The sequence below is a fragment of the Myripristis murdjan genome, chromosome 15, assembly GCF_902150065.1.
Source record: "Myripristis murdjan chromosome 15, fMyrMur1.1, whole genome shotgun sequence".
NCBI classification, from domain to species: Eukaryota; Metazoa; Chordata; class Actinopteri; order Holocentriformes; family Holocentridae; genus Myripristis; species Myripristis murdjan.
The window spans coordinates 19,484,556-19,511,567 of record NC_043994.1 but is presented as its reverse complement, the minus strand read 5'-3'; the positions used below and the strand labels follow the sequence as shown (position 1 = coordinate 19,511,567).

General features: G+C 41.4%; 3 protein-coding genes across 4 annotated transcripts; 1 reads left to right on the top strand and 2 right to left on the bottom strand.

Annotated features, from left to right (window-relative positions):
* Positions 1–2,064: 2,064 nt before the first annotated feature.
* On the bottom strand, positions 2,065–3,592 carry msx3 (muscle segment homeobox 3). Its single transcript, XM_030070758.1, has 2 exons — positions 3,075–3,592; positions 2,065–2,537 (listed from the first exon to the last, which is right to left on the bottom strand). Exons 1-2 carry the CDS (start codon positions 3,505–3,507, stop codon positions 2,131–2,133), a joined length of 840 nt encoding a protein of 279 aa, XP_029926618.1. The 5' UTR covers positions 3,508–3,592; the 3' UTR covers positions 2,065–2,130.
* Positions 3,593–22,715: 19,123 nt separating this feature from the next.
* LOC115372705 (uncharacterized) lies at positions 22,716–24,086 on the top strand. The gene is made up of 4 exons (XM_030070799.1): positions 22,716–22,798; positions 22,984–23,047; positions 23,203–23,240; positions 23,335–24,086. Exons 1-4 carry the CDS (start codon positions 22,791–22,793, stop codon positions 23,951–23,953), a joined length of 729 nt encoding a protein of 242 aa, XP_029926659.1. The 5' UTR covers positions 22,716–22,790; the 3' UTR covers positions 23,954–24,086.
* Positions 24,087–24,190: 104 nt separating this feature from the next.
* fuom (fucose mutarotase) lies at positions 24,191–26,443 on the bottom strand. Of its 2 annotated transcripts, XM_030070707.1 has the most exons (7): positions 25,941–26,443; positions 25,647–25,715; positions 25,441–25,511; positions 25,193–25,291; positions 24,986–25,059; positions 24,587–24,687; positions 24,191–24,386 (listed from the first exon to the last, which is right to left on the bottom strand). In XM_030070707.1, the coding sequence occupies exons 1-6, from the start codon at positions 26,023–26,025 to the stop codon at positions 24,621–24,623; spliced, it is 465 nt and encodes a 154-aa protein (XP_029926567.1). In that variant the 5' UTR covers positions 26,026–26,443; the 3' UTR covers positions 24,191–24,386; positions 24,587–24,620. The 2 variants fall into 2 exon arrangements, with proteins under 2 accessions (XP_029926567.1, XP_029926565.1); XM_030070705.1 differs by having other exon boundaries at positions 24,191–24,687; positions 25,941–26,441.
* Positions 26,444–27,012: the final 569 nt, after the last annotated feature.

The following is a 27,012-nucleotide window of genomic DNA, read 5'->3' as shown; positions in this document are numbered from 1 at the left end:
CAGAGTTCTGTAGACTTCATCACAAATACCTTTTGTTGTGTATAATTTATTGTCTTCTACAAGGGTCCCTTTCCACTTTCTTCCTTGTGGTGACATCCAGGCTGTAAACACACAGGATCAACAGCACGTCCATGCAGCAGAAAAAGTATTTTATCCACTCGTGAAAATCTTTTATCTGCATCCTCTTATTGTCGCCTTACCTGGTTCTTATTCTTATCATTAGGCTGTTTTGTTTACATAGCAGGAAGACCCATGCCATAATATTGCATTGACAGTTTGACAAAATAACATGTCTAATGCGTGCATGGTACATTAAAAGAGCAGTGCAATGTGCAGGTTGAGGCAACTTTCAAACGCAGTCTGAATTATAGATGGAAATTGTATACCAGCTTTACAAACATTTTAAGTCTGTCTGTGAAAAAAAAAAAATGAAAATGAACTACAGAATTTAAATCATATATTTTAATAGTTGTATAAAACACTTTTCACTCATCAAATACAGAATACACTGTACACTGATGACTGATACGGAAAGTGTATCAGTCATGTTTAGCATTTTGTGCGTTTGTAAAAAAAAAAAAAAAAAAATAGTTGGTGACTTTTATTTACAGTTCCCAGCAATAATGAAAGTGGCAACGCCTACTGTGGTCTTGAACCTTTTCCTGTGAGGTAAAGTATGCAACTTTTAAATGACAAGAGTAAAGATGCAGACTTAGTTTGCACTAGATTCATCTGGGGAACTCAAAACAAGTTAGAAAGACATCACCTGGAAACTGTAGTTTAGTACTGAAACTCGAAAGATTTATTTACCTTTGAAGATGCTTCATAGTAACCACAGGTATACAGTCATTTGGGATGATTTTTAATATAGTCCAGTGGCACAATATCTAAATTAAACCTTTGTGGTGATGGCAGATGCAAAACAAAATTTCTGGGGACTTGATGATGTACACCAAAAACTGATGTGGCTATAATGTATTCAAAAGTGTGAAGCTCTCATAATAACCATATCTATTCATGAAATAAATTAGGATATATTCCATCATGGCTCTTAATTTAGTTGTTATTCACATGGGAATTATGAGCTAATGAACATGTGCATGATAATTATGAATAGGGATAATTTTGTCTTAATATATGTTTGGGATTTTTTGTGAAGTGCATTTTGACTCAGAATAGTCAGGTTGTTCATGTTGCTGTGCATTTTTGTGGCCATAATTTCAGGGACTGTTTTAGTGCTTTGGAAACTTCTTGAATAACTTTTTGGCTCTTAGGGAGAAATGTTTTACTGCAGGCTACATATCGCCAAATGTCGGTAATATGTTTAATAATAGGAAGCAGTTTCCTGTGACCGGGCAAATAAATTATTTTAGGAGTAGCTAGTGTCCTAATGCAGGCCCAGACTATCCAGTATATGGAATGTAGACGGATAAATGTGATTAATTTCTTGTTATTTTCCCCGCACACTTTAATAACCATGTCCAAAGTCAGACGTTTTTTCAAAGGCCTCTTTAAAAAGCTGTCACAGTTTTAAGCCTGGAAATACAACATTCATCTTGTCACTTTAGCGTCAAATTGCTCTGAGCTTTAGTGTGTCGTGAGTTATTGCTTTGAACCCGAGGCTACATGCAGGCCTTAAAAAAAACCCGCTGAGTTCACATGTCGTCTTCTCTGTGACATCAAAACATTTCGACTAAATACCTCTAATGAGATATGAAGCTCAAAATACATACGAAATGATTTTTCATAGGCAAAATGAGCGAAATAACAGTTTATCCAGAGAAATTATATTGTCTGAATGCACCGCAAGAAATGCCCATTTTAACAAATCATTTAGCGCAGTATTGAGCCGAAAAATGTGTTTTCCTTAAAATATTTTCAAAAGATGCCAATGGCCCTCCAGTTGTTTGCAGTGCCGTTTTGTTTCATCGTCTCTTGAATTAAACGACTTCAAATAAGGAAAACATTCTCCTTGCCATTGCATATTTTGTACTCGTTTAATTTAGGAAAGATTTTTTGATGCAATATTACACTAACAAAAACTTGTTAAGATGGAGATTTTCTGCAGTTTTGAAGGCATATTTTTTCAAGGCATCGCTCGCCGAAAATGCAGTTCAAAGTTAGTGAGCGTTAAGACAAGTAGTACATCCCATATGGTCCATTGAATAGTCCCGGGACGGGTAAGGCAGGTCGCGGTCCGTTTAGCGCACCATAGAGGGACGGTGCGCCCATGGGTGCGCCCAGGGGGAAGGGGAAGGCGAAGGCCGGGAGCAGTGGCTTTGCGGCCAGCTTGAGTTTCTCCAGCTCGGCCTCCTGTAGTCTCTTGGCCTTGGCTCTGCGGTTCTGAAACCAGATCTTGACCTGGGTCTCTGTGAGGCTGAGGGAGCTGGAGAACTCCGCTCTCTCCGCGATGGAGAGGTATTGTTTCTGACGGAACTTCCTCTCCAGAGAAAGCAGCTGAGAGGTTGTAAAGGGAGTTCTGGGCTTTCTGTTGTTCTTGTGTTTCCGAAGAGCGCATGGGGCTGGGCTGGGAAGTCCTGTAAGTTCATTTGGAAAGTCAAATCACTGGAATGCAATTTATGTTGCAATATAACTTTGGTCAACTTACTTGAAATTATGCACCTATAAAAGAAGTTTCTAAACAAGGAAATGTTGGCCTATGTCTCTCCTCAAAATATCAGGAACATTTTCCCGATGTTCAGCGGCAGCCCCTTTTGCACAATTCACATCTTAATTGTTTAAGAAATTAAAAATATTTTTCTAATTTGTCCACATGTAGTGGTTTTTGATTGATATATCTTTAATATGAAAAACCATTAAAACTTTACATTAATATCGGCTTATACCTGAATTTCCTTATCAGGGCACTTAATGACAAAGAGTCTCTAATATTTGTGCATTCATTCAATTTTTATTGGACTATGTAATACCTCATGAAGGGTCTATGGAGCAGTTCAAATGAAAAGGAAAATGGAGATTTCCCAAACAGCTTTAGACAGTTGGAAAGTTATAAGCTACTACTTCTTTATTTTATTATTTATTTTTTGTCTAAAACGAGAGGAAGATAAACTCACTTGGAGGCGAAGAAGTGTACGGAGCCTGAAACCAGCTGCTTGCCTCCTTATCGCAGAGGTCCACTGCCTCTGGCTTGGAGCGCTCGGACAGCGCGTAAACTCCCCTTGGTGACTGACAACCAGCCTCCTCCGGCCGGACGCAGCCCAGCCCAGACTCTGAGGAGTACACACTTCTGACCGGCGTCCTGTCTGAAATAAGGGATTCCACACTGAACGGCAGATCTAAACTTTTGGTTTTGCATCTTCTGACGGGCGATACGCCGAGTTTTGGCAGCTCGTCAGTCCCCGTACTGCTGGTCCGGTCCTCTGGTAAGGTCTCCCCCGGAGCAGCCGAGGGTGGATATCCCTGCGCAGGATTCATTACGCACGACTGAGGTGCCATACAACTGAATTCTCGGCCGATCACCCCCTTGATGTTTGTTTCGTGTTTCATCCAAGAAAATTCCTCCTTGTCGAGGCTCCTGGCGATGCTCTGCAGTGGTGTGGTAAATAAATCCAGTTTTTACGCACGGACTCTCCTCTCCCCTCAATGAAGTGCCACAAGTTTCTCTCTCATCTTGCCGCCTGCCTATCAGCTGTGCCGATTTGTCCACGTGACCCAACCAAACGGCTTTTGATAGGCCAGGCTTTTCCTGAGAAAGAAGTGGTCCAGTTTATGCGCTGTAAATAACCCGCTTTGACAGATGTAAAACCTGACCGTGAAAGATGTTGATCCTGTATACTACTGTATCTCTTATCCACGTTACATTGTTATAACCTTTCCATCCTCACTTCAAAAGCCGCCATAAAATTATCTATCCCATCTGATAAACCAAGACGTGGTTGCATAATTTAAATTTTAACGATTTAACTGAAAACCATACTGTCACCTGTAATAATATGTCGCCCTAATAGCACTTCGTTTAGCTACTGTTCACGAACTATATTACTTGGCGGAAGAATATCATCTTCTTATTATTGCTGCAAAAAGTCTAGGACACTTGTTTATCTTTTTTATATACAGGCTAAAGTGGTGTGTTTTAATTGCAGCAGTTAGCCACAAGCCGTGATTAGTGATATTATAACATTTAAAATGGTTTTACACGCAGTCACATAAAACCATCTCGTGGCTTACTGGTTAATTAAATTAACGTCTAAATTATGGCTGTGTTCTGGCCATATCGCCCCCTATTGTGTTCAGCTCTCTCGAGAGGCACTTAAAACCTCAAAATGAAGAGAGGCCCGTCCAAATGTGTCTTGATTATGGAGCTCCTCAAATCCAGTTAAATCAAGCCAAATCGTTTGCAACGAAACCTAAGATGATCGAGTTTGTGTGCAGAGTCTGTGGGAACTGTCGCTGGCCCTGCAGCAGCTCCCTGTCTGCAGGACAACTGGTTAAGTGGAGTTAACTGGTTCTTTCCCCGAGGTACTTTCTACTTTGATCCCGCCGCGGCTGGCGCCTGTCTGCGCTCCCTCCCTCCCTCTCTCTCTCTCTCTCTCTCTCTCTCTCTCTCTCTCTCTCTCTCTCTCTCTCTCTCTCTCTCTCACTCACTGACAGTGACAGATCGCATCCATACAAGCTCTAAATGACTGTAATTTAGTTCCTGACAACATTACACTATCATATATTTATCGTTATTGCCTTTCTCTGATGTCCTCTGCTCGAAACACTGCAGAGCTCTACTTTTGTTGTTTTGTTTTTGTCCCATTGTTTCATAATACAGATGAATAATTGATATACCCTGCTTCTCTTTGAGTATGTACTTGCCAGAAAAGTCAGCAATGGGTATTTTGGTTTGAGAAACCAGGACTGAATTTAATCCAGTAGTCTTTTCATTGTTTGTGTTCCATTTCGCTCTCTCTGTCTCACTATCTTCCTATCTATGTCTGTCCGTGTGTCTGTGCTCCTATATTCATTCCCTCCACACCCTCCTCAAATCTGTGTGCATGTGTGCCCCCCCTCCCATACTTCTCTGAACTCTGCTGGCTTGCCACAGCGGATTGTTTAAGGAGGTAATTGTGGTTTTCAAAAAAGTTTTCCTTTCAAACCAAACATGTCGAAGCAGGCTTTTATATATTTCATTTTTTTTTATCTGTCTCTTTCATGAGAGTTGGCAGGGCTTACAGCTATCCTAAGCAAACTTTGGGGAGGGGGCTGGAGTCATGTGGGATAAACATTTATGAAACACACAGCAGGGAACTTTGTGGTAAAAGTGTATCATCTTTAAAAGGAAGGGGAGGCCTGCTCGCTGAAGCATAACAGAACATAATCCTGTGTCTAAGGGCCCCGCCAACACTGGACATGTCAGAATGTAAGTGGAAGTAACATGGCAAACCTTTTCCATCCTGTCGTGCACCATACATCACACCCTATATGAATCTCTTTATCTTTATAGCCAGAGTGAAGCGTTGAATGGTATACAAAACTAACGCACACACTATCACATTTATGATGCAGTAAAATTTACAGCCCTGACCAGCTGTCTGTTTTTTCTCTGCTGTTGAAGAACATTCAGCCGATGCCTATTTCTGCGTATCGCTCCTTTTCTGCCATGCCGGATGAATCACATGATTAGTATCTTACTAAAGCATCTTTGATTATTTCACAGCAGAATGAAACTGTGTCTTGTGGTCTGTAAGGAGGATTGTAATATAGGGCAGAACTAAAGTTAATTCCACCTTAACGTTATCCATTCGTTGAAGTTATTATGGCATACGGGTATTAGATTGATTGCTGAAATACTGTAATTAAAGGTACACTTTCCTGTCAATGAGTGAATGTGAAAAGTGTTTTTGGCCCACTGGAGTTTTCCCCAGGTCCAATCATCATGCCAATCATGCCAGAGAGGATGTAGAGGGCCTGAGGTCTTACCTCTGATGTTTCTCCTTATCTGATGGAGCTTGCAGAGAATTGCAACAGCATGTCAGCCTTGATTATGTTAGTTGTTTCATCTTTCTCACCATCAGCACTATAGTGCACATCATGTCATATGAGCTGCTGCTCTCTCTGAGCCCACTCAGAATCGATAAGCCCCAGGTCTAACCTGTTTGACCCCAAAGATGAAGAAGCTCACTGATATGACTTTCATTCCGAGGCTTTTTTCACAAACCTGCCTCTTGTGGTGCACAGCATCCTGTGTGACTCCAGAAAACATTTCTGCCCCAGTGTGTCACAAACTAAAACATGACAGGAGGCCTCCCTGAAACTGACATCGAGCTCTGCAAGCCCTCAAGCCTTAATTTAGAAGAGAATTTACTCACTATAGCCACCAGAGGCACCACAGGATGCATGTTTAAGCAAATTGGGACAACTGAAAATCAAATTCCCAGTGCTATTCTCTCAGTTAACCTTTAACTTTAACATCATTTGCATGCTAAGCTGAGAGTCATTAACATAAAATGGTTATCTGTCATGATCTTTGCGAGCAGGGCTGGTCAGCATATCCAGTTCTCTTTTATGATCTATAGATTTAAATGACAAATGTAGTTATGCTCCATAACTCCAGCATATAGACTTTGCTTTTGGATTGCATTTTAATCTTATTTCTTTCATTTTTGAATTTCATTCAGTTTTCAGTTACGAAACCCTGGTTCATGTGTCACAAGCAGCTCCTACAAGACTGACTGTGCACATCTAATTACATTTATTAAAGATTGCTGTTAAACATTTAGTGCATGGTACTGATTGAAAATTAGACAGTCAAGTCATGTTCGACAAATCAAAAATAGTTATATTTAGAGTTATATAATATTATGACATGACTACAACACACTGTGACATCATCCTGAAGCCATATTGCCCAACCCTATTTGTACGGATGATGCTCATTTCTATTTGAGGGGGACACATTGCAGACAGGCCAGGTGATGTTTGAAACCTTTGTAATTACCTGATGGGTTGCTGATTGCTTAAGTGCTTTCATTTATCCTCTATATGTTAGCATAGTAGCCGGCCAGGGGAAAGTGTTGACAGGCAGCCAGCGAGTGAGTTATTATGGCTCTGTGTGTTTTGTATGTAGGATATTGGGTTTGGTGACAGCGAGGCGCGTTCCACATGGCGTCTGACAGAGATGAGCGCTGTGGACTCGGCAGCGAGTCTTGCCTGCAGCGCCAGGTGCTAACAGGTGAACACAGCGATATTGTTGCTGTATTGTTGTGGTTTGGGCGGGACAGCGGGGGACAAAGGGAACTGGACACCCTCTCTGGACCTTGAGCGAGCCAGGGGCTGGAGTGATCTCAGTGACAGCGCTGACAGCAGAAGGGAACTCAGATGGTGACCTGCACTCTGCACTAATAATGATGATGACAATCTTAATGTGAGAGAATGCCCTGATAACAGAGTCTTGTGATGTGAAATTATCAGTCTCTTTACTGACTAGCCGTGACCGAAGATGTAGGCGACATTAGGAGTAGTGCAGCTTGAGAAATGTGACACATCACACATTTACAACTTTAACGTTCACAATAGTGCAAGGCAATCCTGAGCATAAACCTGCACTCCACTGTTCTGCACTGACTGTTGTACTTCAGCCTGGGCCTGCTTTCATTGATAAAAAAAGCTCAAAGGGACTATTTTATGCAAGGGCTAATTTTTTGACACAACCGCATCGTCACCAAACTCAAAAACCTGTTGACTACTATCATGGATCCAACTTGAGTTAACAGCATCTCCTCTAAATGTGGCGACTGCCAATAATTGCAGATACAGAATAATACTCTGCCAGCATCTTAGCCCTTGTTTTTGGCATCCTTACTCTCTGCAAATCCCACACCACCAATCTATCGACGTTTTAGCTCCCCATATATGAGCACAAGTCGGCCGTGTTTATATTTAATCATGTATGAGAAGTTGGTACCTTAAAACCTTAGTGGGGAATGTTCCCTCCAGACTATATTCAAAAGTACAACTTATTTCCAGCACAGTCATCTCTCTACTGTGCTCATTAACCGCAACAACATCTGGAGTATTTGCTGCAACAATTGAAAACATATCACATCCTGTATTGCAGAAAATTGAGCATCGTAGGCGTCACACAGGAATGTTTGTACATTCTCACAGAAGATTAGACGTATGACACTATGTCATTAACTATTTAGTCAACAATTCTATCATGCCTTGATATTTTCTAACATTTGCACATATGGCTTCCAATTATAATGTGTGACAAAGGCTCAGTAAGAAGTTAGTGATGCAAACAACGAGAGGCAAAGGTGCTTGAAAACTAGAGGGAAAGACTGAGTGAAGCAGTCTGGCTTTGACAGTGAAAATGCTAATTGCGTTCAATTGCAACATTCTGAAATACATGTAGACACACACACACACACACACACGTAAACTCACATTCACGAACAGGCAGCTCTTGCCAAGTAGTCTTTCAGAGTGAGGATTCTGAAAAATGGAGAGGCTCAACTGCAAGCTATCGAGAAATTTTCTGAGATTGTAATAAGAGCAGCATTCCAGTGGCTCACAACGGGACAGAGAGGACTGACATAGCTTAACAGTAATGACTAGATTGTAGCCATTTTGTGGTCAAGTGAATGACTGGAGAATGTTACCACACTATAAAATATGCTCTTGCATTCTCATTCTGTCTCTTGCCTGTTTCGCTCCCTCTCCCTTTCCCCCAGAGGCAAGATTTACAGTGAATTAGTTGTCACAAAAGTTTCTGCCACAACGTCAATTTCCCCCTTGGTATCTTAACTAAATGCAAAATGAGGTCAGACCACAAAATCAGCACATTATGTGACAGTAGTGAACACAGTTTGGCATTCAGTTATTCACATTACAGCCAAAGACTACGGTTATACTAACTTTTTGTTATTGTACTGGGTAACGTAACACAAACCACTTGAACAATAGGGGCCGGAAATGATGCACTGATTTATATCAAACAGTTGTTATTCATTGAACATTTGGCAGGTAAGTGTGACACTTCTCAACAATTTAAAAATGAAAGTTTCCAAATCCCCAAAAGTCGTGGCAACTGAGCTATACTGCATGACAAAATGAGCTGCAACCTCTCTGAGGGACCAAAAGCACCTGTTTATAAGTAAATAAATGCTGCATTGAGACATTTAGCAGAAAAAAATAGACATTTCATTGCACTCCTCTCTTGCAACATTGCATTTAGTAATGATAAGTCATGCATGTGTCCAAAAGAAAACATAATAGTTAGAATGCCATTTTTAATTTTTTTTTTTTTTTTTCAGTATACAGAGATTAATTTGATTCTATCCAGAACAGCTAAATGCACTTACTTTTAGTGTTGGATATAAACTTTTTATAATCTAGTATGCGCTGTATCCTCTGTGATCCTCCTTTCTCTGAGTTGGACAAATGAATTCACTAACGTCTTTTTTTGCAACACCAAAAATCAACATTTAAGATATTTGATAAAGGTTAGCTTATCCACCGCAGCAAAAATGGGCACCAACATTCAATTTTGATGTTTCAGAGGCCCTACTTTGTGATTTAAATCACATTTAGTGCTTAAACACTGCTGTAATTTAGTTTGTATTAAATTTCCTCTCACATTCCAGTCCACAGCTAGATTGTGCTTTTCTTGCTGTGAAAACACAACCATGGTACTTCTCTGTGTTCCCACAGTTTCCAAATTTAATTTTTCAGCAAATGAGTCCATAATGAGAAGATGAGTTGTTTGCAGCTTGCACTTGCAATATTGCTGTGGGTTTCAGATCCAATATGGCCACAGGACACAATGTGGCCACATCTTCGATGCAAATTCCCCAACAGCTCGTGACTCAAATTGACCTTAAAACATGCACTCTGTTAAATATATCCATTATGTAAATCAATTATGGTGTCATTGTCTTCCCCAGGCCCTAATGTTGGCCACTGTAAAGCCGAAACTGGAACATTCTGGGGTTACATGCCTTGCTCAAGGGCTTTGTGGCACTAGCTTTTATTGGTGGGAAGATCCCTTGGCATTCGCTTCCCCCGCTCAGATTTTTTTTTCAGCACATCTGTGGATTTTTGCCAATGTGACATTCTGGTTGCACACCCACTTCTCTCTAACCTTCAGGCCAAAACTGTCCTCTTAAACATCTCAAATGTGAAAACGAATGCTGCGCTCGATTTTTGGTACATAAAAAAAAATCTGGGACATTATCTTGTTTTTATGTGAGAATTTAGTTGCATGTGTTTGCTTGGGTGCGTGTGTGTGTGTGTGTGTGTGTGTGTGTGTGTGCCTGTGATCCCAACACAGTGACAGCCTGATCGACTATGCTGAGTTGATTATTCTGAGATTACAATATTCCACGTCCTCTCGTGAAACTCTGAAAGAGATGGGAGGGGAGTCAGAGGCCCCTGAATAAACAACCATTAAATTCTCCCTGTGCCTGTCTGAGGAGACCCTTCGGATTTCAGGCTGTGTCTTAAACAAACCAAACCACAGAGCCAGACAGAAACAGAATTATATATAGGGACAGGGAGAGATATTTGTCAGAATAAGGGGCCACATTTTACATTTAACACTCTTTAGACTGGACGTTTTGAAGGGATGCAGAGTAGTGGACAGAGGGATAAAGCAGGGAAGATGGCTGGATGGAGAGAAGGGGGGGACGAACAGGACGGAGGAGAAGATGAAAGCTTTGTTGTGCTGATGCTTAATGAGCTGGAAAACACAATTGAACTTCTCTGACTGTGGAAATTGCTGTGAGGGCATCGTAAATTAGCGTCAGTGTGGGAGCTAGCCTGCTGACAGAAAGGGGCTTTGTGCGGTGGGCTTCTTCACAGGCTCGCCGCTGCTGAGATTCTTCTAGCGGCCCTGTGATGAGAACGGACAGCATCGTAGCCATATCCATCACATATAAAAGAGTTCAGCACTTCTTCTGTCATGTGAGGGAGGAAACTGACAGTTTAAGATCAGCTTGCTACCCCTGAGACGCTTTTGTCAAATTCGTACGCTGCTCTGCCTTAACACCCTACCATCCTACCTGAGGGGCCGCGTCTGCCAATTAACTGTGACTTACTTTATCAGCCTTTGCTAATCTGCCCTCTATAGTGTTTGCCCCCTACACTCTATCACCCATTATTTCTCTGTACCATGTTCTACCTCTGGGTTATTGCTCTATAAACTGGGATGCCAGAAAAGAATAGAAAGACAGACACAGGCAAAGAGAGAAAGTAGAATTAGGAGGAAGGGGATAAGGGAGAAAGGGAGGGAAGAGGAGACGAGTCTAACTCTTCCCTGATATTTAGTGAACACTAAAGGGTGACTCTTCATTCTGGCTTTGCAGGCTTGGCACATGCCTTCTGTTACTAAGTGGCTTCATATTGAAAGGCTCCGTGGCTGCTATTCTCTCTCCCACTGGGTGCCAGCCTCTCTGCCCTGGCAGCTGCTGGGCTTTAGAATAGCCCCATAGTTTCCCCTCTGCAGGTGAGCTGCACAGCCAAAACAGGGCCCCTCAAAGGCCCTTTCAGAGCCTCAATAGGAAACTGACTTGGGGAGAGAGGAACGGGCACACAATGGCTGCCTTCTCTGGACACAGAGAAGATGGAGATGAGCTATTGGGGTGCTGCTTTAGTGTTGCTTATAGCCATGTCGAGGAGAGGTGATGAGAGAAGAGAGGAGAGGATGAGTTCCTCCTGTTAAGTTTTTTTTTTTTTTTCGAAGGCGTGGTTCGTTCATCGTAGTGTTTTTAGCTGTGCCGTTGCCATGCGGGGATGTCCTGTCATCCTGTGTCTCCGATGTAATTGCTGTGCCATTGAAACCTGACAAAACCGAGTGTTTTTTCCATGTCCCAGGGCAATGGGGGTGACACTCAGCTCCTATCCACACCTCCCCTCTCCACCCTCCCTCCCCTCATGCCACTGGAACTCCCTCTCACCCCGGCAAAACTCTTCTCATGCGGGGAAAGAAGAATGAGGCTCCCTCTGCTCCCTCTCACCTCCTTTTCAGACTTTGCTTTTTAACTTTTATTAGCAGCAGCCTTCACTGACATATCAAGGGCTTGGCGACGGAGAGATGGGGTGAGGGAGGTGATGAGAGATGGAGAGAGGGTTTGGAAGTGTGCTGAGAGGCGATAAAGAGGAGCAAAGAGGTAAAGGGAACGCTGGTTACCTTCTGTCTTTGACAATAATTCCAGCATCGGGCCAACGTGGAACCCAAAACAACAGATATCGAATCATCTCCCCTTAATCTCCAAGGACAGTAATTGCAGGAGTATTGTTAAAGCATATTTGTATTCTTTGTTATGGCTCACATTTCACATTCACAGTTTAAGGCACACACACTCACACACAAATCCTCTGAAAGATTACGGAGCCTTTAGCTGTCTGATCTAATTAAATTTTGTAAGAAGATTCTATCAGTCCCTGTCTTATTTTTCATCTCTCTTTCTTCCTCTCTCTCTCTCGTTCTTTCCCTTTCTCTCTCTAATCAGTTCAGCTCTGTTATTGCTGGCCCCGGGCTGTTTACCTCTTTGCTAAACTGCTTTCACAAGCATGAGACCAAAGCCTGCTCAAATGACTGTTAGACCCTCTAAATACCCACTCAGACCCGTAGTCTCTGTGTGGCTGACTGCGGTCTGACCTTTTGGAAGTTGTTGCAAGCATTAAGGAATCAGTGCGAGCTGATCTGGCACTCCTCACACTTTCTCAACCCAGGAATCAGGTTCTCCCTCTAAAGCTAGCAGTTGACCAGTTTTAGAGGGTTAAGTGGTAAATAGCGGCTCTCATGGCAGCAGACTGATGAGACAGACTCTGACCACAACACCGGGGGCACAATAAATGCTATGATATCCTGGACAGGCAAATGAACAGCAGTTCTGAGGACAGACATGCCCATGAATACACTATGCTTCGTGTATTATTTGCTCTGAGGTTTTCAGAAGAAGGAAGCATTTCCTGCAGTCAGGCCATCTGGGAGTGATTTAGTGACATTATTAAAATCCCATTCTGGCAAACGTCTTTCCTCAGGGATAAGTTCAGTGGACTATGTAAACCAATAATATAACAGTAGCCCCCTTTAGTGAGATTTATCTTATGTCGTCTTGTTTAGACAGGATACATTGGGCATCATTATTTTATGACTTTATTTGAAAAGAACAGCATGACTTTTATTCTCTTTTTTCACAACATTTAATTTGTATATAGAAGTGTTAATAATGTCAGGAATAAACATACACTGACCTAAGAGCCAAACAACAGTAAATAAGGTGATTTTATGTCGTGTCCTGACAAAATTATTGTTGAGATCGTCTGTGGTTTTAAGCCAAATCTAAACCTAAAGGTCTTGGCATGACCTTTGACCTATATAGCACACCGAATGTTACTTCTTTTTGCCTAGCACAGACCAGATAGCATGTTTTCTTATACAGTTACCTTTTCTGATTGCGCCAGTGAACACCATTTTTAACTGCGAGAGACGGCTGCATGATTTTCTCTGCATCATCACATCTGACTTCTCACGCTAAGTGATAAAGAGACAGAGAGTGAAGAGATGAGATATTACTCAGACGTGATGTCTAACACAAACAGATGAATCTAATTAACTATGAAAACTTGTTAACATAAATTTCTCTTAGAGCGTGCTACATGGTGATGTTGAACCTCTCCCTGTATGTACCCATGTAGGTATTTAATAAAACAGCAATGTAATAATGTTTTATTGCTGTGAACGGCATTATCTCTATGTAGTGGACATCAAAATGCTAATTCAGGTCAGTTTTGAGTTTCAACATTTCACTCCTTAACTCCAGTGAGCTTTCAAACTTCATCATGATGTACAGTAATGAAATCATTTCCTGTAAATAAGGTCTGTTTTTTCACTGAGCAGTGTCTACATGATATGAGTAGATAAAAGTTGAAAATGTAACTGCAAGTCTTTCAGCTGTGCATTTTCATACATTCATTCATTCAAACTTTCACAATCCCTGTCTCATATTGAGAAACAACAATACATCGCCACCATTTGTCTAATTATATGGTGTCTGCCTTCTCCTTGTTTTAAGTTGCGTTCTTCCCCTGCCTTTCAATGTCGGCCCTACGGGACAGCACAGAATCTGCACTTATTTTGCTAAGTAAACCAGCAAAACAAGTGCAGATTGTACCAATAATCTTATCTACAGAGAAGTCAGTGTGTCATGCTGATGATTGCTTCCTATGTTAGAGTTTATTCACTTGAAGTATGATCTTTCCATCTCTAATAAACTGAGGAAACAATAAACTATTGTTGAATATTTCTAAGTTTAGTTTGTTTCAACAAATGCCAAAAAAACTGCAAAGCATGAGTTTACAATGCATCTACAAGTTTACACATCAAAGTCACAGGCTCACTTTTAGTGTGGTGCATCAAATTCAGTGGCAAGTGAGTGGCAGCAAGTGACCACATATTACTGATGATAGCCCCTGTCCCTTTCATGCTGTCTTCCTCCGCTCTGGTGTTGTCTGTGTTCTGCAGCCATGTAATTATGGTTTGAAAAGGTTGGAGCCAGACTTTCCACAGGGCAAAGCGTGGGAACAGTGCAGGATCTGGAGAGGTGAGGTCAGGGATGCACACTGGCTGCTCGGTGTGTTTAAACCCAGATCTGGGCACAGCCATCATCATCATCATCATCATCAAATTGAAGTCTTAGTTTGAGTCAAAGCAGAGGCTTGACTCACATCCTCTGAGTCTGTGAAGAATTTTTGTGTGGCATTTAAATGAATTTGAGCAAGTTACTTTGCAATCTGGCATGAATGAAGGTTGTTATGTCAGTTACAGTTGATGAGAAGTGGATTGCGTGTAACAGCATTCCTGTATAATGTTTAAAATTGGTAATTGTGATCCATCACAGATACTGGAAAAACATGTCTAACTTTTTTCAGCTTCTGAGGCAAAGTATTCTAAAGAATTATGCTCATGGTTAAAAATTTAAACATTTATAATCCAGAAATCAATAATGGAGTTCAACTACCCATCCTCACCCGGACATCAAAACAGCCTCTAAGTAATCTGTTTTGAATGGAGTGGGTTTGTGGACAGAAACAGACCTTTGGTTTTGATCATAGTTGCGTGTACAGTATGTGTGGTAATAGTTACTTTCGTCTTTTCCCCTCATAATTTGAAGATTAGTAGCTGGAGTCTTGCGACAGTGTGCTGGGAATTGCATGGGTGATACTTCCCTGCCAGATTTTTCTTTTTTTTTTTTTTACTGTAAGGTGAGCCAAAAGTTATGGTAGATACTCAGATATCAAGAGAGGTTAACATCTCAGAGTAAAATATTCCCTCCAAGGTGGCAAATCAAAGTATTGTTCATAGCAGTGATTCCAAGGCTGCACATGAGAACAGCCCTAGGAGCAATGTTCCAATTAGTTGTGGATAAATGATGAAGACCAAAGATTAAGTAATCATTTTAATTGAAGCCGCTGGGTTCAGCATTCTTTCTCACCAGGGAGTCTGTAATTATCCTTTAACTGTGTAACAAAGAAACCATTGGCATTTGAAATATGAAGATGCACAAACAGGAGGCATAAAATTACATTATTTAGCAATGATGCAGCCTTTGAAATACAAACAAAAGCCTCTTATTAATCTGAGCTTATTGTGAAAAGATAGTTTATAATTTTTTATCATCAAAGCGTGTATTCATTTTAAAGAAAAAAAGATGAGAACAAACGATTTGACTGATCTTATCTCTGCATAATATCCTTATTGGGCCTCAGAGACAAACAAGAGCAGAGGGTGTACAGAGGTTTGTCCGCTGACATAACTCCACTGAGCGGGCACATGTTTCTTTCATAAGGATGAAAGTGCAGGGCTCCTGTAACTGGATCTCTCTGTAGCAGGCAGCTTTCCATCAAGAAACAGCAGGGTCCCCTCTTTAGCCCAGGAGCATCGGCGCGGATGGGACCGTGACACGCAACCTGAATCACACACACACACAAATTCAGAGCGTGACAAACACAGAAAAGTGCTCTGTGATCTCAAAAAAACAGTTGTTTTAAGTGTTTATCTTGTAAAGATGTAACAACAAAGGCACTATGGCCCAGCAAAGACTCAAAATATCTATAGGGCTTTCCTGTGCATCATGCCAAAATTTTGAATATGATACCAGTACTTGTCACTTTATTATCAGCAGTATTGATGCAAGTTGATCGCTCACTCTGTAACTTGGTGTTCTTATTCTAATGTAGCACATAATCACATACCATTGTATTTGGTGTTACACATTTCATACAGTTCCTCTAATTTTAAATTTTAAAGAGTATTTTGTTGTGATGCTTTGTTTTCTGCTTTAAGGCTACAAGCCAATTTTGCCCTTGTAACTTGTTCTTATTCCAATGTATTACTTGGAACACATGTAGTTACTTGTTTATACAAAGTTAATGAAGGTAATGTTTATGCAAAGTTTCTTTTTTTGCCATGGTATCAAATTAAGCATCGAAAATCGTAGATTTTACTGGTATTGGTATCAACGTCCAAAATTGTGGTATTGTGACATCCCTGGTCCCTAGCACCTGTATGGATGCTCCCATCACTGCTGCACTTATTGTCCCGTTATTAGTTTCCTGCCTTCATATTAGCACCAGAGGATGTCGCCCCCCGCCCCTCATATGTCCACTGAGCTGACGGCTCAGTGATGAATTCTGCAGTGCCAGGGGTCAGGGGTCAGAGGTTAGGGGCAGTCCAGCTGGCAGCCAGCGCCACAGTGGGCTCCAGCGAAGAAGCATTCACTGGCCTGGGTGGGGGGGCAGAGAAGGGGAGGGGGCCGAAGGAACGCTGACCATGTGCTCCCAGTGGCACCGCTGTGCACAATTGTCTCTGTCTCTTTCTTGTTTGCTCCTCTCTATCTCCAAGGCCTTTTCTACTTCCAGGATGAACCACCGCTGCTGACAGACATAAGGAAAGGCTGGAAAAAACACGTATCTTCATTTATATATTATATAGAGCACCTTTGTTCTTACAATTCAATGTCTGAGAAAAATGCAAACATAAGATACCAGACAAAATAAAGCACTGTCTGTGAAATACCATGGGGTTAATGTGTCATTTGTCGTGCCCCTGCAATTCCCCTGGATATCCTGTAGAGGGCATATCTGTTGCTAATGAGCCACATGTGCTAAGTGTTGGCATGATCACTGTTTCATTTAACAGAGTTTTCCAAAACATTAGTTCTCTCATGGTGGAAAATGTGTTTAATGAGAAGCGTACAAAACACAGTAAATACCTATTAAACTTACTTTAACTGCTGCCACATGTTTACTAAGTTTATGAGGGGTGTGATTGGGAGAAAATAAGGGTGTGTATATATACAGTATGTGTGTATGTTAAGAATGTGAGTGTGAGAAAGACAGCGAGACAGTGAGTGAACAGGAGAGAATGGGAGCAAACGAATCTGAAGCTTATGATCATATTAAAATCTGCAGCCTCTCTGACAGTGAATAATCGTTGCTAAATATCGCCCAGAGTATTCCTTTACCTCCCTTCCCACTCTTTTCCTGTGACACAGCAGACTAATGGCTGTGTGTCAGCTCAAATGGCTAATGTTGCTAATGGCCATCTTTCACACAGCTGCTCAGATCAGCTCCTCAGATTAGCTCCTCGGGACAATAAGTTCAATCATTTTCCTCGGAGCACAGGGTCCCTCCTGATCCTCTCTGTCTCCGCTCTCGGAAACAAAGAGCCTCACAGTGCGAGAGGGAAGTGGTCGCTTACATAACAGACAGAGGGGAAAGTTCCTATTTCTGACCGTCTCCTGTGTCTGAGCGGCTCTTGGTCCGTCTCTCTCCCAGTCTCCCCTCTGCTGTCATCGGCGCTATTGTTGCAGGGAACTGTCTCAGGCATTAGTGGAGCCAGGTGAGTCAGGTGGCGCTGGGCTCCAGACTGACTCCCTCATCAATCCCCTCAAGCCAACCCCCTCCACCACCTCCACCCCTGTGCAACTGCAATACATTGCCTATGTAATCTTCTTGTAGAACTACAAAGCATCAGAAGCAAGGGTCACAAACTAAAAGTAAAGGCCTCCATGGTGCACAAAACATCCAGTCATTGCCAACTGCTGAGCAGATGGCACGCCAACTCTTTCTGTGGCGGCTTCATAACTCCCAGCAGCTTCCTCGCTTTTCACCAGACCATCATCAGAACAACATTTCATGTTCGCCTCCGCTCTTCCATGGAGGTCTCTCCACCAGCCCTGTAATTCATGTGGTTAAACTCCACTGCGAGATGTCTAATGTGTGTTTAATGGGTGTTGGTGAAGCATCAATTAACTTAATTGTAGATCATTGAGTTAATTTTAGTTATTTAGAAAAACCCCAGCTTTCTTAAATGTTGTGAGTGTAAGGGATATGACGGAAGACTGTGAGTAAAGACAGAGGGGTGGTTAGCCACAAATACAGCCCTCTGCTTTGGGACAACTTTTATGGGATTTACTGATAGTAATGATGGTGATGATGATGATTTGGTGCTGATGATTGTTTTAGTGTGTATTGCTGTCAATTCTGTTTTCAACCAACGAACGACTGTGCTTTATCCTGAGTTACGCTGCTTTCAAATGGCGACACAGTATTGAGGTTTAGCACGGAGTGTGATGTCTCCCTGAGTGATTGGAGCCTGTTGAATATTCTGTTTTCTGTTTGTTTCTTTACCGGAAAAAAGTCCTATTAAGATGCTTTTTCAAGTCAGGTAGAAACATGTCGGCTGCATTCCTCAGTGTTTAGGAGTTGATATGCTTTTATTGGTTTTGGGACAGAGCCAGGAGGTCAGATCAAGCACTTAAACTTACAGTTTTGAGAAGGTTCTGTCAGCAGTAGCAATGACATATCAATCTACTGCATCTGATAGAGTGCACAGACTACACTGTGCATGTGTGAGTGCACACACATCTGCATGCACACTGTACTTGCACACACACAAGCGTGTGCACACACACACACACACACACACACACACACACACACACACACACAACCAGCCACTGTGTAACTGACACTTGAAGCCAAATGACGCCCAGAGCGTCCACTTTAATAAGGGAATTTAGTCAAATATTCATTTTGGTGGTTTCCCCCATAAATTACTGCAAGCTGCAACACTTGGAGTATTTTCTCTCTTAGAATCCCAGAATTATGGGCATAAATCATGACTTATTGCTGCATTTAAATAGTTACAGACAAGCAATTTATTCTTGGCTCACTCTTTGCATTTTGTGCAATAATGTCTCCTTCAGTGTGATTGTGTGTGAAAGAGTGTGTGTCTCCATGTTTCACAGTTTATTGGCAACAGTCACTACTTGCTGACTACCCCCTTTCATTCTATTCTTTATTGTTCCCTTTACGCTTTCTCAAAATCTTGTCATTCACATGCACGCACATGCATTCACACATCGCACGAGCACACACTTCACCAGAGGCTGAATGTGAGCAGAAGTCTGTATTGAGGTGGGAAGAGGTAAACAGATTTGCTCATGCACTTGGCAGACTCAGCCAAACCTCTGATAGCTTCTAGAGGTGTCAGGGCACAATCTGTACACGCCACATATAAAGATTCAATTATCCTTATCTCTCTTGCTGCCAAAAAAAAAAAAAAAATAACCATCTTGTACACATTTTATCTGTTAGAGGCTCATTACGAAATATTCCACCCTGCCTCATTCTTCTGTTGCTTCCAGACTTGATAATCACACTACATAAACTTCACCAGTCTCGAGCGACACATGGGCCTCATATCAAAGCCAGCAGGGCTAGAGACATATTAATAGATGTATCCTTTTCGATCAATGAGCACATAAAAGCTCATTGTAATAATATTATTATGGAACTGTGGTCTTAGGGATTTATTCTGTTCAGGGTCAGTGGGTGTGTACGGCATAGGGAATTAAATGTGTTTCCATCGAAAAGCTGTGTTTTTGTTTCTGTATAACTGGTGGCCTTTGAGATTCTTTATAACAAAAAGTGAGAGTACTGTAGGAATTTTACCATTATTACTAGATTTTTTTTTTTTTTTTTACATGAACAGCCAGGTTTTGCATATTTATCTATGACCTTGGCACTATTATCCCTAATCTGTCATTATGTATTCAAATTGGCTCCACAAACAGGATTTATGTATTGCTCAAGCTGAATTTTTATCTTTTTTTTTTTTTTTTTTTTTTTTTTTTTCCCAGAAAGCCAAGGGAATCTCACTACCTTGCTGAAATAATTCCAAGCTCTGGTAATGCATGCAGACTGTTTACATCACACCAGTGCCATACAGGCCTACTAGTGTTGCTCTGAAATTAAAATCAGACCCTCCCATCATATCTACTTCCCCGCACCTCATCACCTTATTCGTGTATCTAATATGTTTTCAAATGGAATGACCAAAGAGCCATTCAGCCTGAGCTATGCGCTTCTGCCAACCAGAGGCTCGCAAAACCACAGAGGGCCATGTTTTCCTGCAAGGTTGTGGGACCATCAGCAGTTCAGGGGTGCAGAATCCTGTGGTTAGTCTGTGTGGGTAGCTGTTGGGCCTCTGGGCTTCACATGAAAGCGGTTTCAGTGATGTGTACAGGACGAGGGGTGGGGAGCTGGGAAGTGTGGGGGGGAGGTGGGGTTGTGACTGGTAGAGGCTTCAGCACACTTTATCCGTCAAACCTCACTGTCAAGGCTTGGGGCGGCAGAATCCCTTGTCCCGGAGCTGTGGTTTCTGGGAGACCGGCGGAGCATTTCCATAACGGCTCGCGTTCCTGACCCACTTCTCTGTCAGTTTGATAGCAGCCAGTGTATGTTTGGCTCCATAAATAACAATGTATCAATTATTATCTTCAAGAAGTGGCTATGAGTCGAAGACAGTGTTATTTGAGCTTAGAGTACCATATCAGTTATACAAGTGGGTGAAAGCAGTAGTAATTTATTTGTCATTGTTACACACTATCCTGTTGATGTTAGGTTTGCTCAGGGACCAGAAGCTTGTTGGGCTCGAATGTAGCAGATGAATTGCCAACCTGGGAGTGGGGCTAGACGAGGGGTAACCCTGGGCTTGTACTGACACATATGGATCTGATAGAGAGCGCAGATAGCAGCAGACGCAGTGGAGCCATCCCTTGAGCGGGGCAGGAAGTGTGTGGTGTGTCTGTCTGCTCCTGTTCTACTGTACACAGTGCATGTGTGCGTGCTGAAATGTATTGTCATGAGATCCATTATTAACCGATATGTTAACATAATGACTCCCCCACCGCTGTATGAATAGTGAAAGAGGCTACATCCCATGGCCATGGCAATGCAATAAGAGGGAAGAACCTTGTGGGTTTTCGATTTGCTGGATTTCCATATTGAAACCATAACAGATTGGTGGAAAGACCAGTGGATGCTGGGACACTGAGTTAAGATGGAATGACATTCTTGAGGTGAGTATATGCCATGCTGGATTAGTTTAAAGTAACTTGTGGCTAATGAGACAAATGCAACATAGAGGGAGTTGTCTCATGTCTCTGTCGGCCAAATGTAACACAGTGACAGAAAAATTTATGCAAACAGTCAGTTATAATTTAAACAGCTTGTTGCTCTACATCAAACACAAACTTTATTCTTCTGAAATAGTGAATTTAACAGTGTAACAGGATACTGGCACAAATATATATTACAGCTGACGCACTCACAGTTGCTTTAGGAAGTGTTTTGGCTGCTGCTGAGTTCACAGACCTATCATCTGCCTCCAATCTATCCTCCTTTAGTGTATGTGAATGTAAAGGGAATTAGTTTCACTCTAAATAGGCAAAGTTGTAGCCTGACTGCCTCCCAAGAGGGAGTCTGTGTGTGTCTGAGAAGGTTCCTGTGATAAATCCCAAGCCAGCATCTATCATATTTATCATAGTACATCAAAGCACATATCTGCACCGTTGTACAAAGCATATCAAATTTATGATGATGTATATTTTCATACTGTTTTTACTTTTAGGAGTTGAACTCTTATATGTCGTCATAAATTTCATACATGATCACAGATTTGAATAAGTGCCTTTTAATGAATGAGCTAATCATACCTGCAAAGTTAATCATGCTTAATCAGGCTGTTGCTTAATCCACACTACAATGTGGTTATTATATTTACCAAACAGAAAAGACATTACACTGTTTTGCAGCAAATTACTCATTCTCTGCCTCCACAGTAAGCACTGCACTGAAGACAGTGCACAACTTCTTTAATAATGAAAAACTGAGTCACAAAGGTTACTGCAATAGCTCAAGATAAATCACCTCCACCTACGTTTAGAAGCCTGAGGATATTCAATCCACGTGGTCCCATTTGATTGCAGATAAGAAATGTTAATCACTAATGACTGTTTTTATTATATGTGTAATTGAATGACTAAGCATTTTATCTCTTTAAATGGTTGTAACTGTCTGTCTTTGGCAAAACAGTTTTATACACTAAAGAAGTAGCTTTTAATTCTTGTGCAAAGCAAAATAGTTAATCAGTAGTCTTATTCTGACCAACTGTGGTCCATATACACACAATACACAGATATTCAGATAGAATAACTGCAGCCACTATTATGTTGACACAGTGGTGGATAATTTTACACATTACAAGCCAGTTTAAGTTGTTAAACAGCAAAACACAAACTAGTTAACACAGCTGAATTACTGAGAGCTGATGCTGCTGTATACAGAGGGAACAAAGGTCAGGAGAGCTGTACAGGATTTATTGGTGGAACTTTGGCCTCTGTTTTCCATAGCAGGTGAACTGAGAAGGGGAAAATTTCCTCTCGGTCCAGATCCACAAAAACTCAGAGCTGAAAGCACACAGTGACACCATGTTCAGGTAAGAAGCATTGTTTTGCTGTAAAACTAAGGGTTTTTGATGATTTGATGGTGTTGAGATTACCATGGAGGTTGGATGTTTGGACTGTGCGATTTATTACGTAAAGTGTATCGTATGTGGTGACACAACAAATTATTAACATGGAAGAAAATTCGAGCATTAATCCCAAGTCTTTTTACTTGTAGGATTTCTGTGATAGTCTGCATCTCTCTAATATTTGGCATCACAGCGAAGCCATATAAACCCTGGGTATGTACACATCTGACCTGCTTGTTCACAATATATGCGAGAGACATTATAGCTGCATAATTGTGATAAACTATTCACAATGAGTATGACATGACATATACATGTTTGTATGGTCGCTAAGGTTGCAAGCAGTTATATTTTTATTCTTTTATCAGGAAAAAATTCCCGATGCAGCATACCAGGACACTGTTATGTAAGTAATAATTAAATGGAGTTGTAATGAAGTGTCACGTGAACTGGGAAAATGCAGGCTGACTATCATGGCATGTGTGTGCTTGATACTTCAGGTCCATTGATGCCAAAGGAAAGATGTCTTGGGGTGTGGAAGTGGAGCCTCCACAGGACATGGATGAGACTGACTTTGACATTGACCCAAGCATGGCCATCTGGAAGAGCATGATAGGCACTGGGCAGGAAGGACAGTACCTGAAGGCTGAAGAAGACAAGGATGAGCTCTACCATCCCTCCATGGAGGATCTCAAAGCTCAGATCCAGACAGATACAGATGACATCGGTCGTCTCGCTGAGCCTGAACAAGACTGGGATGAAGTGTACCACGGAGCGAGGGACATGCTAGACAGATACTTTGCTCCGCTCGGGCCTAAAGTTGACAAAGACGTAGAGATCCATCCAGCACACACCAAGCCAGAGGAGGATGAGGATGACTTGTACCACAGTGACCCACGCTCAGCAGTGCAAGTGGAGCCATTAGGACGTGAGTTCAGTGAAGACACCAAGGTCAGAATTCACCTGGAGCCAGAGGAAGACATGGACGACTTGTACCACATGGACCCACTAAGACCCATCCCTTACCAGGACGATGCCGCCGCCATGCCTGTTGACCAGCCCTCTCTGAGGAAGCACAGCGAACCAGAGGAAGACCTGGATGATTTGTACCACCACTGATCCTGCAGCAACAACTCACCCTGTTTAGCTTCTTGTCAGCTACAGTCGATAAACAGAGACTTTGCTATAACAGCTGCAACAGGTAAATACAGTGAAAAGAGTCTGATGACTCCATTAAACACTCCAACCTTACATGACAATAAAGATATCTAAATTTTTCTTGGCTCAGATGTAATTTGACACACACACACACACACACACACACACACACACACACACACACACACAAAAGTTGTGTGTGTATCATCTATTGAAATTTATTATGTAAATCCAGAAAATAGAAATACAAATATTTACAAGAATACAATATCATTTCTGCTCAATATAATCCTGGAAATAACTGGAGAGGTCAGACAGAGTTTACAGGATTCCTCAGGCAGGATATTAACCAGACTAACTGATGTTGTGGATTCAGTTTCTTGGCAGATAAGCACTGTCAAAAAAAAAAAAAAAAAAAAAAAAAGTTCATGCAAAAAGATTCATTTTTCTTGATTTGTGCATACATTTTGTACTATAAGGAGTTCCACAATGTATTTAGTTACAATTTTTGTCTGATATTTGAGGTGGAAAAAACAACAACTATATAACAAACAAAACAAACAAAAAAACAACAAAAAACAAATAATATCTCACAGACAGTTGAGCACTGTAAAAATGTGTGTGCATATCATTGAAGAGATTCAGCAGGAATGACCCCTTTTTTCAGTATCAGGTTTCCATAAAGAGCCGTTTCCCTGTAGAGACAGAACAGTAAAGAGCATTCACACAGAGAGGACTGATACATAAAACACAATGATATGTATATTGGCTACATGTTTTAAAATAGATTTAAGACATCTGTCACTGCTGTGTTTTATCCCACAGAACCATGTAAACCACTATCAAATAATCAAAATCAAATCATCTTAGTTTATTCTTTGTAAAATACATATGCAATAGAGCAAAATGTATTGCTTTTTGTGACCCAGACAACATATTTTTCGTATGTAGTTTACAGATACATAATAAAGAACAGATAAAGAAAACACTCACCCTGTCGCCACAACAGCGTAGGCTTTCTTGGCTCGCTCATAGAAGGCAAACCTCTCCACTCTCTCAGGTGGCGTCTAAATAAAACCATAAATTAACATACAAACAGCCAACAATCAAAAGTGTACAGATTTATCAATAAAATTGGTTCATGTTAATGATTTATAGAGCTGAATTTGCTGATCCCGGACGAAAGAGAGATTGTTTTACCTGAACCCCAGCCTGCTCAAGGAGCTTAGCGTAGGTGCCCCATACAGGAGCACCATAAAACCTCTGCTTGTCACTGTCCACTAGATCCATGACTGCAGCCTGCGGGGAAACAGTGGAGGAAATACATATTAAGACATCTGTTAATAATAACGCCAAAACTGCAGGAAGACCTCACCATCACTGCAGCCTGTGAAAAAACACTCAGTGGTTCAAGTACTTTATTATTTTTTTTTAAACCAGTAACCTACAGGAGTGGGAACATATGTGTCCAAGGGCAACAGCTTCAGAATGGCCTCCAATAGCTGTGGGATTCCTAATCCTGTAGAAAGATGAGAGAAGGTCGATTATTATAAGGTCATTATTACACAACAATCAATCAATTTACAATATTATAGCTCTATCTACATATCGATCTTGCATTATCTGTCTTTTAAGCACATGGATGCACACATACCATCAGCTCGGATCTCCTTGGGACCACTAGCACAAATAGATGACGCAGGAAAATTTGCATCAGCTAGGACTGTAAAAATAAAACACAAACACAAAATCAGTGGATGAATGATTAAATGGTGACAGCCTCCAAAAGTTGGCGATCATGTGGTGTTGTTCCTCCCTTGTTGATCTTTTCCCTGTGTGGACCTGAGGTGAGCACGCAGGTGTTGCCAAAGTGTCACATATACAGGTCAGACCTTCGTCAGATGTACGCCTTTGCAGACGTATGTGTGTGTGCTGTCATGAAACATACCCAGCTCATCTCCATGGCCCATTTTAGCCAGGGCGTACAGCAGCTCTGGAGACAGAATAGAGGGGATTCCTTTCAGTACCACCATGCTGTCAGCTGCAGGAAGAAAAGTGCAGTCCAAGCGAAGCGAAGCGAGAGGTTTACCCCTGCTGACTTCCCGTCGTCGCCTGATTTTTTTTTTCTTTTTTCTTTGCACAAACTTCTTTTCAGGTCGGGGAGTCAAAATCTGACTAAATGCGCCTAACAGCGTATCGCACAATCATCACAAATTCGCAGGAATCAACAGGTTTGGCAGGTATCCTCTGTTACACATATTATGGTGAATGGTGAAAGGCTATTTAATGTGAGTTTTGAAAATTACAGGCATTTGAAACTTTCAAATAAAATAGCAGTTGCATGCATTACTTAGCTATTCTGCTCCTGCTATGATATTTTAACGTTAGACAGTTGTATGTTCCGGTCAAACATTGAAAATACAGACATGAACTATCTTGTCAGTAGGTGGATAAGGAAGTGGGTCATGTGATCAGGGAGTGTTGTTTGATTGGTTGCTTCCGGAAGAGGGACTCACAACTAAGACAACTAAGTATCCCGTCCTGTAACAGCAAAATAAACAAATAGGCCATCCCACTTAACGACCAATGGAGTGTCATTTAAGTCTCAAAAGTAAAGTGTTGGTAATTAAGGCAGGCCTATATCCTATAAGCAATAAGTTATACATTTTCTTTATGTGACCTGATCTATTAGCCTTCTTTTAAAGTAAACAAAAGCCTAATTGAAGCTAAAATAAAAGTCTTTGAACCGTATATCCAATACTGTTGATGACATGCATTCCCATTCATCTTTATGCGTCCCTGATAAATGCGCAAAACCTTTATTGCGCATGGATAGTTCTGCGCAGAAGTGTGGGCACAGGTATGGTGCTGGTGGCTTATTCTCCGCCGTTTTACCCACTTTCACATTTCATTGAACTTCACCTCGATGTTTAATGTATGAACTATTAGATTTATTTTGAAAATAATAATAATAATACTAAAAAAAGATTTTGGCGACTGCAAATGTTTCTGGATCAGTA